Source organism: Mytilus galloprovincialis, chromosome 3, assembly GCF_965363235.1.
Source record: "Mytilus galloprovincialis chromosome 3, xbMytGall1.hap1.1, whole genome shotgun sequence".
Lineage (NCBI taxonomy): Eukaryota > Metazoa > Mollusca > Bivalvia > Mytilida > Mytilidae > Mytilus > Mytilus galloprovincialis.
Genome location: NC_134840.1, coordinates 27,119,315 through 27,139,255, shown reverse-complemented (window position 1 = coordinate 27,139,255; position 19,941 = coordinate 27,119,315). Strand labels below are relative to the sequence as shown.

The 19,941-nt window shown below is 32.3% G+C and overlaps 1 protein-coding gene across 1 annotated transcript in view; it reads left to right on the top strand.

The window, feature by feature from the left end:
* The window catches only part of LOC143067585 (leukotriene-B4 omega-hydroxylase 3-like), a 40,048-nt gene extending 30,681 nt beyond the window's left edge, over nt 1–9,367 (top strand). The window contains exons 5-11 of the mRNA XM_076240933.1: nt 1,588–1,650; nt 2,258–2,381; nt 3,057–3,186; nt 5,383–5,509; nt 6,404–6,682; nt 6,895–6,960; nt 9,143–9,367. Coding sequence (XP_076097048.1) covers nt 1,588–1,650; nt 2,258–2,381; nt 3,057–3,186; nt 5,383–5,509; nt 6,404–6,682; nt 6,895–6,960; nt 9,143–9,251 — 898 coding nt within the window. The 3' untranslated portion in view covers nt 9,252–9,367. The remainder of the gene's footprint in view (nt 1–1,587; nt 1,651–2,257; nt 2,382–3,056; nt 3,187–5,382; nt 5,510–6,403; nt 6,683–6,894; nt 6,961–9,142) is intronic.
* Nucleotides 9,368–19,941: the final 10,574 nt, after the last annotated feature.

The following is a 19,941-nucleotide window of genomic DNA, read 5'->3' as shown; positions in this document are numbered from 1 at the left end:
TCAAAAGTTGAATAAGTGGTGTTCTTTAATATTCCGAATCTAACTGTGTATGTAGATTCTTAATTTTTGGTCCCATTTTCAAATTGTTCTACATTTAGGTCCAAAGGGTCCAAAATTAAACTAAGTTTGATTTTAACAAAAATTGAATTCTTGGGGTTCTTTGATATGCTGAATCTAGACATGTACTTATATTTTTTATTATGGACCCAGTTTTCAAGTTGGTCCAAATCGTGGTCCAAAATCAAACTTTGTTTGATTTCAATAAAAATTGAATTCGTGGGGTTTTTTGATATGCTGAATCTTAACATGTACTTAGATTTTTTTTTATTATGGGCCCAGTTTTCAAGTTGGTCCAAATCGTGGTCCAAAATTAAACTTTGTTTGATATCCACAAAAATTGAATCCTTGGGGTTCTTTGATATGCTGAATCTAAACATGTACTTATAATTTTTATTATGGGCCCAGTTTTCAAGTTTGTCCAAATCGTGGTCAAAAATTAAACTTTGTTTGATATCCACAAAAATTGAATTCTTGGGGTTCTTTGGTATGCTGAATCTAAAAACATGTACTTATAATTTTTATTATGGGCCCAGTTTTCAAGTTGGTCCAAATCGTGGTCCAAAATTAATCTTTGTTTGATATCCACAAAAATTGAATTCTTGGGGTTCTTTGATATGCTGAATCTAAACCTGTATTTAGATTATTGATTATAGGCCCAGTTTTCAAGTTGGTCCAAATTGCGGTCCAAAATTGAATTTTGATGTACAGTAGTTGTCGTTTGTTTATGTAATTTATACGTGCTTCTCGTTTCTCGGTTTTTTATATAGATTAGACCGTTGGTTTTCCCGTTTGAATGGTTTTACACTAGTAATTTTGGGGCCCTTTATAGCTTGTTGTTCGGTGTGAACCAAGGCTCCGTCTGGAAGGCCGTAAATTGACCTATAATGGTTTACTTTTTTTTAAATTGTTATTTGGATGGAGAGTTTTCTCATTGGCACTCACACCACATCTTCCTATATCTATTTGTTTGATTTCAACAAAAATTGTATATATGGGGTTCTTTGATATATGCTTAATCTAACCATGTATTTAGATTTTTTATGTTTGGGCCCGGTTATCAGATTGGTCTACATTGAGGTCTAAAGGGTCCAAAATTGAACTTTATTTGATTTCATCAAAAATTGAATTCTTGGGGTTCTTTGATATGCTGAATCTAACCATGTATTTAGATTTTGGATATTGGACCATAATAGGTAATGTCCAATTTAAAATTTAAAGTTTTTAAGTTTAAGTTCTTAGACCACATTCATTATGTGTCAGAAACCTGTGTTGTGTCAACTTTTTAATCACAATCCAAATTCAGAGCTGTATCAAGCTTGAATGTTGTGTCCATACTTGCCCCAATGTTCAGGGTTCGAACTCTGCGGAGCATCTGGTTATCATCGCGAGTACAAGCTTAACCCTGTTTAAGACTACATCTTTGTAAACGTTTTAAACACATCCCTAAATCGAATCACGAAAAGGTTGGAATCAAATTGCATTATTTTGTAAAAATAGATTCACAAATAAATATATTGTTATTTGCAGACTACAGCACTCCTACTGTAAGGCGATTACAGAGGTTACAAAACTTGCTAGTCGAAGAAACAGGTACATTAACCCACGTCTCCTTTTTATTCACACTTTTTAATGTCATATTCATTCTTTTCTTTTGAACGAATGTGTTTGCCTTACATGTATCTCAAGTTATTTTTAACTGTTACAAGCATTTTAAGGACGGTAAATGATTTCGTAGAAATTTTATACGATTTAATGAATCTCCTCTTATTGTTTGTTTACAACTACTTATTTTAATACATTTCATTTCAATTTCCAGTAGCAAGCACGAAAAAACAAATGTATGAAGAAATTATTATTGTATTTTCTTCAAATTGTAACGTTTTGTACACACTTGGTTCATTTACGGAATATGATCAAATATGCAATGTGATGTATTTGCTATTGTTGAATTCTTGAAAAAGCTTTTAGTAACTGCGAGTACGCTTAGATCTAAATGTCTTGTCTTTTTTGTTTTTATGAAGGTTGTTTTTTTTTAAATATAAAAACCAAAGCCAAGGATGTACTTGAAAACGTAAGAAACAATATTATCTAAAGTCCCTAATAAGCATAGCCAAATCAATCTTAGAACAATAATGCCATAGATTTGAACCTTTATAAAAGCAAACTTTTGTAATTTAAAGTTAGTTGTTATTGACAGAAATCCATTGATGATGTTTGATATCATCTATAATATGACTTCAGACGGGAAATTATTTAAACAGAATTGCGACTATATTCATAGTGTCGCAGATAGTGTGATTGATAGTAGAAAGAAAATACTGGTAAGTAGGATCTTACTGATATTCCTTTCGATGTAAATGTATATTTTTTACAATGAGTTCATAATTCCAGTTACAATAATGACAATAGCATAATCGAAATCTTACAGGCTACTGTACATATAAATAAATTATTATAATCATTAAATCCTTTTGTGTTCCTCTTGGAAATGCAAAGTTGTTTGTTAAATCGTATTTTCATCAAATAAATTAAAAGAAAACGATATTCGAACTTTAAACTTTCAAATTAAACTTAAACAAGGTCTGCATTAAACTCCTGTGCTCAATAACACGGTATTTTCTCACTTTCCAATTTGGTCGAATTCTTTTATTCATATGCATCTGCTTTGCCAATGAATGTGATTGCCAATGAATGTCATTGCCAATGAATGTTATTGCCAATGAATGTTATTGCCAATGAATGATTTTGCTAATGAATGTTATTCATGCCAATCAATGATATTCATTGAATAATTTAACACTTTTTCCTATTTATTGTATTTTATGATAAATTGGAGTTCAAACTTGTGTATCGTTACTTTTGTTGACTAGTGTAGATTGCCTTTTCTTCTCTTCTATATATTTTTTTTATATAGGAAACATAAATCAAGATTTCACCTTCTATTTTAGAGAAAAGCAGATGCATACAATCCTTGTATATCTTAGTCTTATTTACAGGACAATGGACAAAAAGACGTTAAGAAGTATTTAGACTTTTTAGATATTCTCCTTTCTGCTAAAGATGAAAATGGAATTGGAATGAGTAAAACTGATATAAGAGCTGAAGTTGACACGTTTATGTTTGAAGGTAAATGATTTCATATTTATTTTTTAATTGTGGACAGGGTATTCCAAAAAAAACCACTTTATCGTCGCCAGGATAATTGGGTACCTTTGTCGGATCGACATCAAGTCGAACAAAGTCATGTTTGTTTGTTTTACGTTAAATTGGTCACTCATTTATGTGTTACTTTTCTAATTGATATCGGTCGCTTAAATTTGTTGTACTTTATTTCGATTTTTATGGTTCGTTTTACTTATATCGTTCGTTTAGGTGTTATTTTATATAAGTCGCTGAAGTTTTATTTACTTTAAGTCTGTCACTGAGGGTGCCTTATATATTGGTTGCTGAGGTTTAATTAACTTAATGTCGGTCACTGAGGTACCTTATATATTGGTTGCTGAGGTTTGATTAACTTTATGTCGGACACTGAGGTACCTTATATATTGGTTGCTGAGGTTTGATTAACTTAATGTCGGTCACTGAGGTACCTTATATATTGGTTGCTGAGGTTTGATTAACTTAATGTCGGTCACTGAGGTACCTTATATATTGGTTGCTGAGGTTTGATTAACTTTATGTCGGTCACTGAGGTACCTTATATATTGGTTGCTGAGGTTTGATTAACTTAATGTTGGTCACTGAGGTACCTTATATATTGGTTGCTGATGTTTAATTAACTTTATGTTGGTCACTGAGGTACATTATATATTGGTTGCTGAGGTTTAATGAACTTTATGTTGGTCTTTTAGGTACCTAACATATTGGTTGTTGAGGTTTGATCAACTTTATGTTGGTCACTGAGGTACATTATATATTGGTTGCTGAGGTTTAATTAACTTTATGTGGGCACTGGTGTACTTACATATTGGTTGCTGAGGTTTGATCAACTTTATGTTGGTCACTGAGGTACCTAATATATTGATTGCTGAGGTTTGATCAACTTTATATTGGTCAACGAGGTACCTTATACATTGGTTGCTGAGGTTTGATCATCTTTATGTCGGTTACTTAGGCACCTTATATTTTAGTTGCTGAGGTTTGATCAACTTTTATCGGTTACTTTAATAGACACATAAATATTGGTTGGTGAGGTTTAATAAATTTTATGCCGGTCACTTAGGTACCGTTTATTGGTTACAGAGGTTTGATCAACTTTATGTCGGTCACTTAGGTATTTTTTGAAATTTATGTCGGTCACTTAGATATTTTTTTAATTTATGTTGGTCCCTGAAGTACTGTATATACATATAGATCACTTGTTTTACTACTTTGTCAGTCGCTTAGTTATGTTTTACTTCGTATATCGGTCGGTAAACGTGTTTTACTTTATGTCAAAATCGTTTAAGGTTTGTTTTACTTCATATTGGTCGATGATGGCTGTTTTTACTTAATTTCGGTCACTGATGTTGGTTTGTGTTAGTTTTGTTTCGGTCGCCGGTCGCACATCGAGCATAAATTAAACACTATTGAGCGTAAAGTGCACGAAAGGACACCCCAGTTCAAACACGTCATGAAATAAACAATATCCTTCGTCAGGAATGGTTGCTGCTACCTTAGCAACAAATTAGTCGACTATTGGCAGGAATCAGAAGACGATAAGATGCGGTTATCCGTTTGAGTGGAGGCTTAGCACAAAGCACTAATTATTTGGCGTATGATGTGAACAATCATCTAAAGAGGAATGTTGAAATGTCTGACATTGTAAAGTTCAATTACAGTAAAAGTTGTAAAATGCATTTTTTTTACAAAAACACTTCATTTTGTTATAAAAAATTTGGTTAGATAAAACATTTTTGTTCATACATTTTTTGTTCGTTTTAATGTCAATGTTACCATTAACTACGTTTCAATATTATGTTACAAATATTTTATCCTATTCCATCCAAAATAAGAGGCTGATTTTCAAGTTTTAAAATATCAATGTGTTGCAATACTTTTTTTCCATGTGTATATGTGAAAGGGCGTTTTATACCCTTTTATTCGATACAAGAAATGTTTTTTTTTTCTCATGATATTAAATAAATTTTAAAATCAAGATATTAACTGAAAGACTTTATTTTGTTAAATTCTCGTGAAGACATTCAAAGTCACTTAAATTTATTTCACTTTCTTTTCACATTAAAATTCATTTGAGGTGAAATTGAAGTGCCTGAAATTTCGCTATGTATTTCATTGAAATAAATACAAATATATACTAATCAACATATATTATAATATCAGGACATGACACTACAACCAGTGCTATATCTTGGATACTGTATGATTTAGCAAAACATCCAGAATATCAGAAAATGTGTCAGAATGAAGTTGACAAAGCACTTGAAAATAATCCTGGTTTTGTAAAATGGTACGTATAATATATGAAAAGTTAAACGTGTGTTTAATTGTCAAAGTTTATCAGACATGACCTCAATAATACAATAATCAACACAGAATCATGGAGCGCGTGTGATATGATAGACATGGAATAGAGCATATTAATTTCATTTTTTTTTAAATATTTTTTAGAGTTTAATTTTGTTAGTTTAACTTTGCCTCGACATTTTTTATATAATTTGATGTATTAAATCTTTTAATTCATTTAATTCCTGGAAATATGATCAGTTTTAAGATAAATGTGTGGTATATTATAATTTACCCATAACAAAATTTGTACACTTTGTAATCACATTTAGAATCTAATTTTCCGAAGAGAAGATATGTTACCGCACGAAAAATCTTTATCTCTAAGGATGCGTGTAACGTTCTTTTTCAATGTCAACAAAAATATTTATGTTTTACCTTGATAATAATGTCATAATCGCAAGGGTTTGACTTTTACAGATTAAAAAGAGACAAAAATAGCAAGATTTCAGAATGGACAACAAAAGTCAGAAGTTGAAAAAAAACGACCGGCAAATTACGAGGAGAAGAAAACAACCGCCCATAAAACAAGACATAGAATCTAAACACCAAAACTTCCAGCCGAATCATTTGTTTATTATTAAAGCATGATTTACAATATTTTTTTGTCTGAAAAATTAGAGAAAGATGTCTTACATACCTAACGTCATTTTATTAATCAAGGGATATTTCGATACTGCATTTGGTCTGCCCAAAAACAAATGCTAAATTAACTACTTAAGTTATATGTTTTAAGAATGATGAAATGTGCCTGCCTGCTGTCTAACAAATGGTTAAAATTTCATATAATATGTATATCATTGTGCTTCTTCATAAGAAAATAATAATTCATTTTCAGGGAAGATTTAGGAAAATTCGAATTTCTAACACAATGTATAAAAGAAGGAATGAGGCTTCATTCACCAGTTCCCTTAATTTCAAGACAATCCACAAAAGAGTTCACTCTCGAAGGAATTACTTTTCCTCCGGGTACTTTTTTCGGTATCAACATATATGGTCTCCATCACAACCCTGCTGTTTGGACAGATCCAACAAAATTTGATCCAGATCGCTTCTCAAAGGACAATGCTACAAAGATGGACTCTTTTGCATTTACTCCATTTTCTGCCGGACCAAGGTATAGTTAATCTATTACACACACACACTTTATCATGATTAATATAAACACATATTTGATACAAACAAATATAATATGTATAATATAAGCAGATAGCAAATCTTTCTTAGGGGATTAATATAATTTTATTTCAGTTTCACTCTCCTTCTGCACCTCCTAGTGACTCAACTTGAAATATAATTCAATCAATTGCCATATCTTTTACTTTATAGGAATTGTATTGGACAACATTTTGCAATGAACGAAGAAAAGACTCTTATAACGAGAATACTTAAAAGGTAATATTTAATTTTTCATTATGTTTATGAAATGTATTTGATTTTTTTGTTATACACACTGTTTATTTTCGAACCCAACACCAGACTAACGGCAATCTAAATTAAATTAAATCAAATCAAAGTTTTATTTATTGTAGATACATAGTAAATAAATTTACACAAGCTCTAGTGAGCTTTTAAAATCGACATTATAATAAATAACACACAAGCAAATGACATTTAACAAAACACACATATTAAGATAAACATACATACATTACAGCAAGATACTACGGGTGCGGGAATTCTCGCTACATTGAAGACCCATTGGTTGCCTTCGGCTGTTGTTTGCTCTATGGTCGGGTGGTTGTCGCTTTGACATATTCACCATTTCCTTTCTCAATTTTATGACATAAGCAGATAGAATAATACTGTTCATGCAGATAAAATATAAAATCATAGCTAGCTCATTTTAGTATAAAAAAAGGAAAAAAGCAAAGCTAAGCTCAAATCACAAAGCTTTAATGGCATGCATTACATTGGCATGAGCTGCCATTCCAGGTCTGTATTAGATTGGAAAATTGAGTTAGAGAATTGTCCTGTCTTATGTGGTATGGCAGCTCATTCATAATTGTGCAGCACTGAAACGAAATGATTTTAACCCAATATCTCGTAGCTTTAACTCTCGGTATGTCAGCTGTATCCTTAGATCTAAAATTATAACGTTGATTTTTCATATTTATTAGGTCATGAAGATAACTGGGATTTTTCTTGTACTATTTTAAATGTTTCAATTCCAATTGTTCTAAATAAAGGCAACAGTAGTATACCGCTGTTTAAAACTCATAAACCCATGGAGAAAAAACAAAAACGGGGTAACAAACTAAAACTGAGGGAAACGCATTAAATATAAGAGAACACCGACACAACATTAAGACGTAACACACACACACACACACACACAGAGAAACGGACTAAGCATTAAACAAAATCTTTTGTGAATAGCAATTAACATCAAAACCAAATTCATGAATTTGGGATAGATAAGTACAGTGACACGTCTTATATTAATGTGAATTCACACTCAAAAATCAAGAGAAAACAAACGTCACAACGGAAACACAACGTTAAAATGTAACACACACAGAAACGAACTATAATATAACAATGGCCATATTCCTGAATTGGTACAGGACATTTTTAAGGGAAAAAAAGTTCTAAGACTGCGAATATTGAAAGATGTGGAAGTTTAGAAATCAAAAGTAAATTTTCATAGCTGCTTATATAGTCTTCATATATGAAGCAGAGTGGTCTTTCCTGTAGTTTTTCAATTTTGTGCTTATTTCTGTCACTATAGAAATGCTAAATTACCGGACAATGATTATTTTAGAAAGAATGAAATAGTAGTAGTTTAGAAGCTTTTTTATAAATTTGTGAGATATGTTTACCAAAATTTAGTTCACAGTCTATCGTTACACCAAGGAGTATAACATCTTCATTACATGAAATTTTATTGCCTTCTAAACTAAAAGTAAAATTAGTCTAACATTGTTAATCAAAGTCTGATGAGTTAAACTTAACACATGAACCTATCATATTTCTGTAACAACCATCATATACACTCGGGACGAAATGCTTGAGAAATCACCAATTACATACGATTGGGAGCAGTCCGAATGAACGGCTTACAGATCTCATTCGTCAGCAAGGTCGATATCTACTGATATATAGCTTCGTCACCTGTAATGTCACATCCAATAGCAAATGTTGATTTCAAGAAACTTAAAAGGACTGAAATAAAAACTATGATGGACATTTGAGTTCATCATAGTATGAATCATTTTTCATAGTACCATATTATATATCGTCTAAAAGTAAAATAACAAACATACCAACTCCTAGGAAAATCCAAAACGAAAAGTTTTAAAATGTTAAATCAATAAATGAAATTTATTGACTTTTTAGTCCTACCTTTAGCTTGTCGCCTTAATATCATCATTCGTTATACCAGGGAGGTATTCTTTGACAGTCATTATTATGTACATATCTGAGTCTGCACTAAGTATTATAGACAAATCAAGATTTTTTATCAAGGTGTTGTTAACAAAGCGAAAGGAGCACGTCATATTAGAATGTAAACTTTCTCTTTGACATACCCTAATTAATTTTGATGTGTCGAATTCTAACTATATTATAATTTTAGATTTACATTAGAACCTGATCCTGACCATACAGTTTCTCCACATATGGCAGCTGTTATGCGGTCTAGAAATGGAATCAAATGCATTGCAAAACGCAGAAAGGAACAATAATAAGATAATTTCACAACTGATTTAACGATCAATAAAGAATCTTTCAATACAAGTTAATGTATTCAACTCAACACTTTAGTTAAACAGTCAATAAAATTGAGAATGGATAATAAGAATAGCTTTTTTGAGTAATTTTAAATCTTTTGTTCACAATTTTTTATTGAACAAACAAAAATGTATTGCGGTGACAGCTAAACGAGGAATGGATATACAAATAAGAAGATATGGCAATATCCACCAAAAAAACAAATGACCTTGAGGTCAATTATAGGTCACCATACAACCTTCGAAATTGAGAAACCCAGCATAGTAAACTATTAAAAGGCCCTGAAATGACAAATATAAAACTTTTCAAACAAGAAAACTGACGGCCTGATGTATATACAAAGTAAAGAACAAAACATAAAATACGATGTACAGCAAACAACTACAAAATTTAATTATAGCCTTCTTAATAAGATAGGCACATATATACATAATATGGTAGGATTGAATATGATTGCTTCCGCGATCCGCTCATAACCCGGGGCAGTGGTGTAGCAATACAATATAATACCAAACTATAAAAATCAGTCAAAAAGGAAAGGTCAAAAAGGAAAGGTCAAAAGAAAGCACATAAAACCTTATCAAAACATAAACGACAACATATCTGAGACTATTTGCAGTTACTGAAAGCAGGTTTCAAGGAAATATCAATTTAGATTTGAATTGGCGACAATGTATCAGACATTGAATACATGATTTTATCCAATACAATATTCATTAAAAATTGATAAAAATCTTTGTTGTTACATCGAACAAACTGTAATATAAATTGTTTATAAAGATGGTATGGAAAGCCACAGTGAACCCCCCCCCCCCCCGATTATTATCATTTTTCCTTTAAAAATACATGGATACAAATAAATCTTCGGCTTTTACAATCCAGCCGACTATTATGAATTCTACTATCTTCGGCTTTCAAAATCTTCGGCTTTTCAAAATCGTCGGCTTTTCAAAATTGTCAGCTTTTTAAAATCTTCGGTGGTCGGCTTTTAAAAATTCACCGCCGATTACTATATTCTAAAATCTTCGGCTTCCCCCAATTATTATAAATTCTACAATCTTCGGCTTTTCAAAATCTTCGTCTTTTCAAAATCTATGATAAGTTTATTGTTATATACTCTTGGCCTTCGGTTGTTATATACTCTCTAGTCGAGTTGTTGTCTGTTTGACATATTCCCCATTTCCATTCTCAATTTTATAGTTCTTCAAGACCAATAATCATCTATCGATAAGTGCTTGAATTTCATGTTCAGAAAAAGTGATGATGTAATGACACTCAATAACAAATATTTTAGTGCAATAATGGATCTGCTTGTTGTTTTTTTTCTATATGAAATTAGCCATCTTTATATTATTTTACGGTTACTTATGATTTATTTACATCCACTTCATTTGATCTTTGGTGGATAGATGTGTCATTTTCATTTACTAATATATGGATATGGGACATTAGACTAAAATAAATTTATTACAATCGTGACGATTTCAGGTTTCCAATAGTCAACATCATATGGTGTAAACATATACATAGACACGTTTAACACAAGCGTGTTCCCATCCTACTGACTACATGCACGTACTCATAACTGATTTAAAACTACGTTAACATAAAGTAAACTACATTTGATGACCTCTTCTCTAACCTGATTTTAGCAGTACGTTTCTAGTCAATGGATTTATCGAAAAAAGTGTCTACTTCATTTATTATAATTTTTGTTGATGGAAAAATTCATCGTTATAATGAATAAGACAAACATTCGCATTCTGTGACTTTCTATAAATTGTCGGACAGAGTCCCTCTTGCAAATGTGTCTTCATATTCCTATTTCAACGCCTATTTGTGTAAGCATATAAAAGGTATATTTGACTTAAGAATCATTACAGTAGATTTCCTCTTCAATCTATTTCACAAAAGCGGCAATTTAAAAGAAAATAAGTAAAAAGATAATATGTCCACTTCATAATATTTACGCTCTAAACATAATATGGTTTATTTTAGATAGATTATATGATACACAAGTTTTGATAGCATAACGATTGCACAAAGAGGCAAGAGTGTCAGAATTTTACATGTTTATTTCAATAATTATCCTCAAAATATAAATGTGGAACATTCTCATTGGAGTAAAATCAAATTGATGTTTGGTAAAGTCGTGTATTACTTTTCCAAGAGACGGCCTTCGTCTGAATTTATAAAACATGTAAAAAATCCAAAGTAAAAAATTTGAAAACAACACATTTAATAATTCAAAGCGCTTTTCTGGATTTACCTTCATCATCATTAGGAACGCTCAAAGCCAAACATTTGAAATCCAAAGATGTAGCAATTATAAATTAAAATGTTGTTATCAGCAACATATTGATCCAAATTCCTTTTTTGGCATTTATTTATAAAATGCCAATATCACACATTGAGTCAAATCCTTTGCTGATCTCTGCATCTATTTTTAAGGATTTTTACAGTTATCAGATATTTTCTTTTGATAAAATGATTTATCGCTATATCTTGCTGACTAAAAAAAATCCTTTCTCCGCGTAGTCGAGTGATATAAAAAAAATATATCACCAGAAACTAGCGGGCACATGGCGTTGTCAATGAAATTGACATGACATTATCAACGTCATCATAGATAAAATAGCGATAAACAGATTATCACTGGTCATCTCTACTCAATTGATTATCTCACTTTCAGCGTCTCTGCTCCAGCGAGAAAATCCACCTCGTTGAGATGATCAACGATAATCTCTAAATACTTTGAGAAGTGTGTTGCGTTTTGTGTATATCATACGCATATAAATAGATACTTATCTTGTACAGTCATAACCGTATAGCTGTCTCCGTGGTTTTATCTAAATATATGAACATTATATTAAGTACAAACCAAACGTACTGACAAAGGCAGTTGAATTTGATGTATGCCTTTTTGTGCTACTTTGTTACATTTGTTGTTTATGTAGTGATATTAAGATGATAACACAATATTGACTGTTGTACCCCTATTTTTGACATTTTTACTCTTTGAGTATGTTTGTTTTGTTCATGCATCGTTGACAATGTAATGGAATTTGATGCGACTGTCATACAAGTGAGAGGTTTAGCTAGCTATAAAACCAGGTTCAATCCACCATTTTCTACATTAGAAAATGTCTGTACCAAGTCAGGAATATGGCAGTTGTTATCCATTCGTTTGATGTGCTTGGACTTTTGATTTTGCCTTTTGATTTTTGATTTTCCTTTTTGAATTTTCCTCGGAGTTCAGTATTTTTGTGTTTTTACTTTTTTCATTCATAAAATAAATACATATGTTCGAAAATTTGATTTAAAAGTACTAAATTCATATATACGTTTAATGATTTAATGCATTCGTTAGAATACGGACGAACACTTTATTTTCCCTACCTTCGACTCAAACTTTCTTGAATGCCTTTGTGAAAAATACAAATACATATCTTATACACCTGTCAACTACTTATAATATTTTAAGGCACTACATTCCCTGTTCATGGAGATTAAGGGATGATTTCCCATTTGAACTTAACATTCTTCTATAGAAGGGAAATCGGAATGGATTCATTCATACATTATATTCATTAAAAGGGGCGGATCTTACAAGGCCTAACTGATTTTAAAAATTAAATTACATTGTTTGTCTTATTTGTGGAATCTTAATTTGTGTTAATTACAGCACTGCTCGATCTTTATTTCATGATGTAAAAATTGCATTATTGCATTTTCATCTACACTTTTCTTCAATGTTCGTTATATGTTTAAGTAAATATTTCCCCACAAAACGGATTTGTTTAATATCACTGAAAATCCAATATTTATTTTGCATTTCAAATCAGTCAAACTCTAAAAGTCATTATATTCTTTTTTTATATTTCATATTTCTTTCCTTCTAGAAATCTAAAATCGTGAACAAATAAATTGAATAAACTTTATCAAAAGTAATATTTTGACACCAAATTATTTTAACCAGGCCTTTTGAATAAAGACAGAAAACGTTCCAAACACACAATTCTAATATGGCGTGCTTCTTTCGCTTTGTAAACAACACCGTGATAAAATTCTCGATATATCTATACTTAGCACAGACTCCAAGATGTAAACAAATGGCTGTTTAAATATGCCTCCCACGTAAATCTACATGTATCCTAACCTGTGTGTAAACGGTTGTGGATTTCGCTGTGTTAACAATTACAATTGAATAAAACCTTACAGAACATTTATTCTGATTCTGACGCATAACAAAAAGAATTTACACATTAGAGAACGGAAAAATGGACAAAAACAAAATAAATTAAAATTCCGCGAAATTCCAGTAATGATTTTGGCGCATTAACGTCATTTCAAAACATGACGTCATACGAATGAAAACGTCAAAGCTGAAGGTTTTTTTTATTGCGTTTACCTTCTAAACTCAGATACAATTGCATTAGAATAAAGTTTTGAGGTAGGTGTTGCTTTTTTTTCTGTTGTATTGCATTATTCGCGCATTTACTGATTTCAGCAAGTCAACATGGCGGCTCCTTGGTTACAACATGTCAACAGTGAATTTGACGGTAGCTTACGATAAAAAATGTAAATTTAAAATTGCAAATATTGGGTTTACTGATCAGAAGTAAATAAAGTAATCACATTTTTGTCTAGCGGTTAGTTAAGAAATCATTCATGCAGGTTTATTAGATTTGTTTTATATTTATCGAACAATGGGTAAAATAGAACAGCTGCACACACGGTATACCCATCATCGCTTCAGTTTTTTAATGATCGTATGTGTCTATTAGAATCGAAATAATTCATGGAAGCCATAGATTTGTTGTAAATTTACACATGGTCTGGGCCATGTGTAAATTTCCAAGAAATCTATGGCTTCCATGAATTATTTCTTAATTTTATATTGTCTGCACCTACAATGTATAAGCTCACCTAAAGGGTCATGTAAGGTATTAGTTATACTTTTGATAAATCGTCTGAAAATTTTGAATACTTAACCTTTCTATCAACTAGAAACAAAATTGGCAGTAAGTTGAAGGATTGTTCACAGCATTGTATTTCTTTGGTATATGGATCTGGAATTTATAATAGTTGCAAGGATCCAAAATGTATTTTAATTGCAAACATCATCTTAGGATTTTCTGGGCAAATTTATTTAAATATTGTAGAAATCATTCATAGATAGTCTCATAGCTGATTGTGTGCCAATCCAAATGGAAGATGACCAGCACCACTAAACATTGTTTTCGATAGAACTTGATAGAGCCCTTCAACCTAGAAGTGATCAAATAATATCCTTATATAAAGTATTCATAATAAAAAAAAAAAAAAACAATTGATTGTTTATATGTACTTTAACTATTGTTAAAAATCGTGGTCCAGTGTTTCAAATACGGGCATAATTACAATAGAAATCATATTCAAGTCAACATTACTGACAGTGATAGCAGGCAAAAAGAAAGTACAACAATTGTTAGTTTGCTAGACTGTTGACATCAGCTCCAAAAATTGAGAAGAGTCTATGTGTCATCACGAAAGCTCAATTGCAAACACATACATTAATGTCCATTTGTAATTTGTTATTGCGTTATTTGTTACTTGTTACTTTACTAAATATAAAACTTTAAATGCAAAGGTCAGATTTAAGTGAGTCAACATTACATATAACATGATGAAAAAAAGCTTTCTTTCGGGGTCTTTTTTTGTTAGAATAACTGTGTACATTTTCTTTGTTCTGATCTTTATGAAATATCAACGAATGCGATATTTTTAGATGGTATGCCTGGATACAGCGCTAAACAAAAACATTGGATTCGAGGTAATCTTCATATCTGGTATTTAAACACTCCGAGGGAAAAGTTATATGTTGAATGTTTTGTTGTTGTTTTTTTTAATCTCTCTCTATCATGGATGGAAAGTAAACATGGAAATTAACAATTTGTAAATAAAGGCAACAGTAGTATACCGCTGTTCAAAACTCGTAAATCCATGGACAAAAAACAAAATCGGGGTAACAAACTAAAACTAAGGGAAAAGCATTAAATATAAGAGGAGAACAACGACACAACACTAAAATGTAACACACACAGAAACGGACTAAGCATTAGACAAATTCCGATGAGAATAACAAATATAACATTGGAATAAAGGCTAAGCTTGTTGTTTTCGACAGGAATAGTATTGTAATAATGCATCCTATGAGTCCAAGTGTGCTGTGTGTATCACGAAGACTATTTCATTGACTGTTAGGTATTAAGATTTTAGATTTATAAAAAAAATCCACATGCTTAGGAAACTTGCTCTAACTCTGCTTATATATATAAGCAAAAAGCAAAAACGAACAAAAAGAAAATCACGGACCAAAAGCACCGTGCAAGCGCGCCATAGCCAGTGTCAATCCTTATATTTATCAAATTAATTTGCTTGTATATCAATATATCGTAATATAAGAAACTTGTAACTGTATTGTTATCGAAATATTGAGATAAAGATATATATATTTACTAAATTGATTTTCATTTTCAACCAATATAATCAAATTCGATTATTATTTATATTGACTTAAATATATCGACATGTACTTCAAGTCTTTATTTTTTTTATATCGCAGTGTGTTGATATTTCACAATATTTCGCAATATTTTTCATAATTAAATGCGGTATCGTCACAAGAGTGGAGTGGACATAAAATATATCGATAAGTATGATATAGCGCAACAAGTCTATAGAAACAGCAACAACAAAAAAAAGATACCTATACGCGTCCGTAGTAAAGGCATTAAACACGGGAAATTGTGAATTCCTTTGTGCATTTTTTGTTGAATAATTTGGATGCAGATGCGTTGCCTCCTTTGACATAATTGTGGAAAGTGTAGTCATTCTTGTAATTAGCTGTTCTTTAAACCTACAGTCTTTTTTGTCAGATTTGTATATGCTGATTTTGTGCTTTTATTATTTATTATGTTTATATGTACTTGCTGCATAACTTGCTCTATTTAGTGCTGATATACTTCATGTTTCCTAAACAGCTCCTCTATCATACATTTGATTCATAGACAACTGATTTGCCTTCAGTATCGTAGCAGCTATTATAGTTGCTAAATCTTAGTTGTTATACGATGTGTTACGCAGCTAGCCATTAAATGACGACATGAGTAATAACAATTCCAATGTCATTTTGGATTCTCTAGATTGCGTGAGGTTTTTATGCTATCTAAATTTATTTATCAGCTAGGCAAGCTATATGTTCAGTATAGTCAACATAATTATATATATATATATATATCCCTACGTAGCATCTACAATAATGAACGCATGTAAATCCTGTTTGAGATTGTCAGGCAAATCTTTATACAAGCATTCAAGAAACTGTACTAGAAATTACATGTTTTGTAACTACTGAAAGCCTTGATCTATTCTTTATCATACAGCTGGTCAGGGTGTTTTTTTATTGATAAAATGCTTATATTATTCTGAATTGGAATAAAGTTATTCTATAAATCTATATGTATATTTATCTGTTGTTCACAAAATTTAGAAACACGACAAGTGGCATATGTGGAGCAGGATCTGCTTACTCTTCGGGAGCATTTGGGATCACCCGCAGTTTTTGGTGGGATTCCTGATGCTAAGTCCTTAGTTTTCTATATTGTATATGAAAAAAAAAGATGTGGTATGATTGCCAATGAGCAAATTCTTCACAAGAGACCAAAATGACACGGAAATTAACAACTTTAGGTCACCGTACGGCCTTCCACAATGAGCAAAATTAATACCGCATAGTCAGATATGAACGGCCCCGAAATTACAATGTTAAACAATTCAAACGAGAAAAATAACGACCTAATGTATGTACAAAAAATGAACGAAAAACAAATATGTAACACATTAACAAACGACAACCACTGAATTACAAGCTCCCGACTTGGGACAGGCACATACAAAAAGAATGTGACGGGGTTTGACATGTTAGCGGGATCCCAAACCTCCACTTACCTGGGACATTGGTATATAACAGTACAACATAAGAACGTACTACTAGTATACAAATCAGTTGAAAAAGGCTTAACTCATCAGATGGAGAAAAAAAATACAAGTAGACATGACCCGGTACTTGTACAACATAACAACAAAAAGACACTAGGTACAGATCTGAAAGTACTCGCAGTTAAGTGACAGCTAGTGTGTCGTGTGTAAAATTGTCCGTCTTTTTCATTTTAGCCATGGTGTAGTCTGTTTGCTTTTGATCCGTGAGTTTGAATGTCCCTCTGGTATCTTTCGTCCCTCATTTTAATAATTTTTGTCCTTTTCAAGTCAATCCTTGTTGAAAAATTATTCTGCATTTTTTAAATTTTCCTTGAATCCTTTTTCCTTTTTTTTTTTTGTTTTGTTTTACAAATTTATTGAAAAGTTTAATATGATTTTTTTGTCTTATTAGGAACTCTGATATTACGTTATGTTGTTCTATTATTACTTTAGCCTCGGTCACACCTTACCGGATAGCACGAACGGACGCCTAACGGATGAAAATAAAAGTTGTCCGTTGACAAAATTGCTATCAAACAACGACATACCGTGTCTTATCGCAAATTTAGTGACATCAACACAACTGACTTCATACAAGATTTGAACACCACTAAAATAGTTCAAAATCGCGAAGGGTCGGTTGAAAATATAGTAAACCTGTATAACACTTAGCTTAGTTCAATCATCGATAGGCATGCACCATTAAAATCGAGGAACATCATAATGCGTCCTAACACTGAGTGGTATACAGACGAACTTCGCGTAGCTAAGAGAGACCGTCGAAAAGAAGAACGACGAATGCGGAAATCAAATTTGACAGTTCATCGTCAAATATTTCAAGATACCTGCCTGAAAGCAAGCAAGCTTCTCCTTAAATCCAAGAAGGACTATTTTTCAACAAAAATATCCGAGATAGAACATGATCAAAAGCAATTGCATCGTTTGACAAATGACTTAATGGGAAATAGGCGAGAAATCATACTACTTTCGCATAATGATGAAAAAGTTCTGGCTGACAAATTTTGTGAATTTTTTGTTGGAAAAAAACAGTGCCATTCGGGACAACCTCACGGCTAAGAATGATGCATCAAGTTACAACCGTGATACAATGAGAGCTGATATAAAATTCGAAGGTGAACCATTAAGATCGTTATCGCCAGTTTCAAATGACGAACTTCGTAAAATTATCTTGGCTGCTCCAACAAAGTCTTGCGAACTTGATCCGTTACCAACAAAACTTCTTAAGCCTTGTGTGGATCATTTGTTGTAGTCAATCACAGATATAGTCAACAGGTCGCTATCAGAACAATGTGTACCACTGTCGTTTCAAACAAGCTGTTGTGAGACCATTAATTAAGAAACCAAGTCTAGATGAAGAGGTGCTCAAAAACTACCGACCAGTCTCCAACTTACCTTTCATTTCAAAGACACTGGAAAAGGTTGTCGACATTCGACTGGAAAATCACATGAGTTCACATTCTCTACATGATAGTGTTCAGTCAGCCTACCGTACATGTCATTCCACGGAAACTGCTCTCTTACGTGTTCATCACGATATTGCCTATGCATTAGATAATAACTGTTGTGCCGTTTTGCTCATGCTCGATCTATCGGCCGCTTTTGATACCATCGACCATCAGATTCTTTTTGATCGTTTGGAATATTCTTTTGGCGTTACCGGAGATGCTTTGCTATGGTTACAATCGTATCTTATGAACAGGACTCAACGTGTTGCTATAGGACCAGTACAATCTGACGATATCAAACTCGATTTTGGTGTATCGCAGGGCTCGGTCTTAGGGCCGAAACTATATTGTATTTTTGCAAAACCGGTGGGCGAAATTTGTAGGCGCCACGGAATGTCATACCATTCGTACGCAGACGATACTCGGGTTTATCAAATCATAAAACCGAAAGGAGACTGGTGCGATCTGTCGAAACGCCTTGAAAAATGTTTGTCTGATATTGGTGATTGGATGAGTGTCAACATGCTGAAACTTAATGAAGACAAGACAGAATTAATAATCTTTGCACCAAAACATCAATTGAAGCATCTTTCAGATTTTCGTCTTACATTTGATGGAACAGTGTTAAGCGACGTTTCTTGTGTGAAAAATCTGGGAATTTACTTTGATAAAACCATCAGTATGGAACATCAAGCCAGTGCGACCACCAAGGCTTGTTTTTACCAAATTCGGAATATTGGTCGAATTCGATCTTTAATTTCAGTTGAAGCCTGTAAAACACTAGTGTGCTCCCTAGTTACATCAAGGCTGGACTATGGCAATGCATTGTTATACGGTACTAACACCAAAATTATCAGTAAATTGCAGCGGGTCCAAAACACAGCAGCACGTTTGATAACACGAAAAAGGTAATTTGACTCAATTACGCCTGTTTTAATGTCGTTACACTGGCTACCCATACATTACCGTTGCCAATATAAACTTCTTTTATATGTTTACAAAGCACAGCATGGCAAAGCTCCTAGTTACCTTCAAAATTTAATTACGCCATACAAGCCAAGTAGAACCCTCAGGTCGGAAAATAGTATGCTCCTACATCCTCCAAATGACGTTCGAACGAAAAGCTACGGTGAGAGGCGTTTTGACAAGGCTGCGC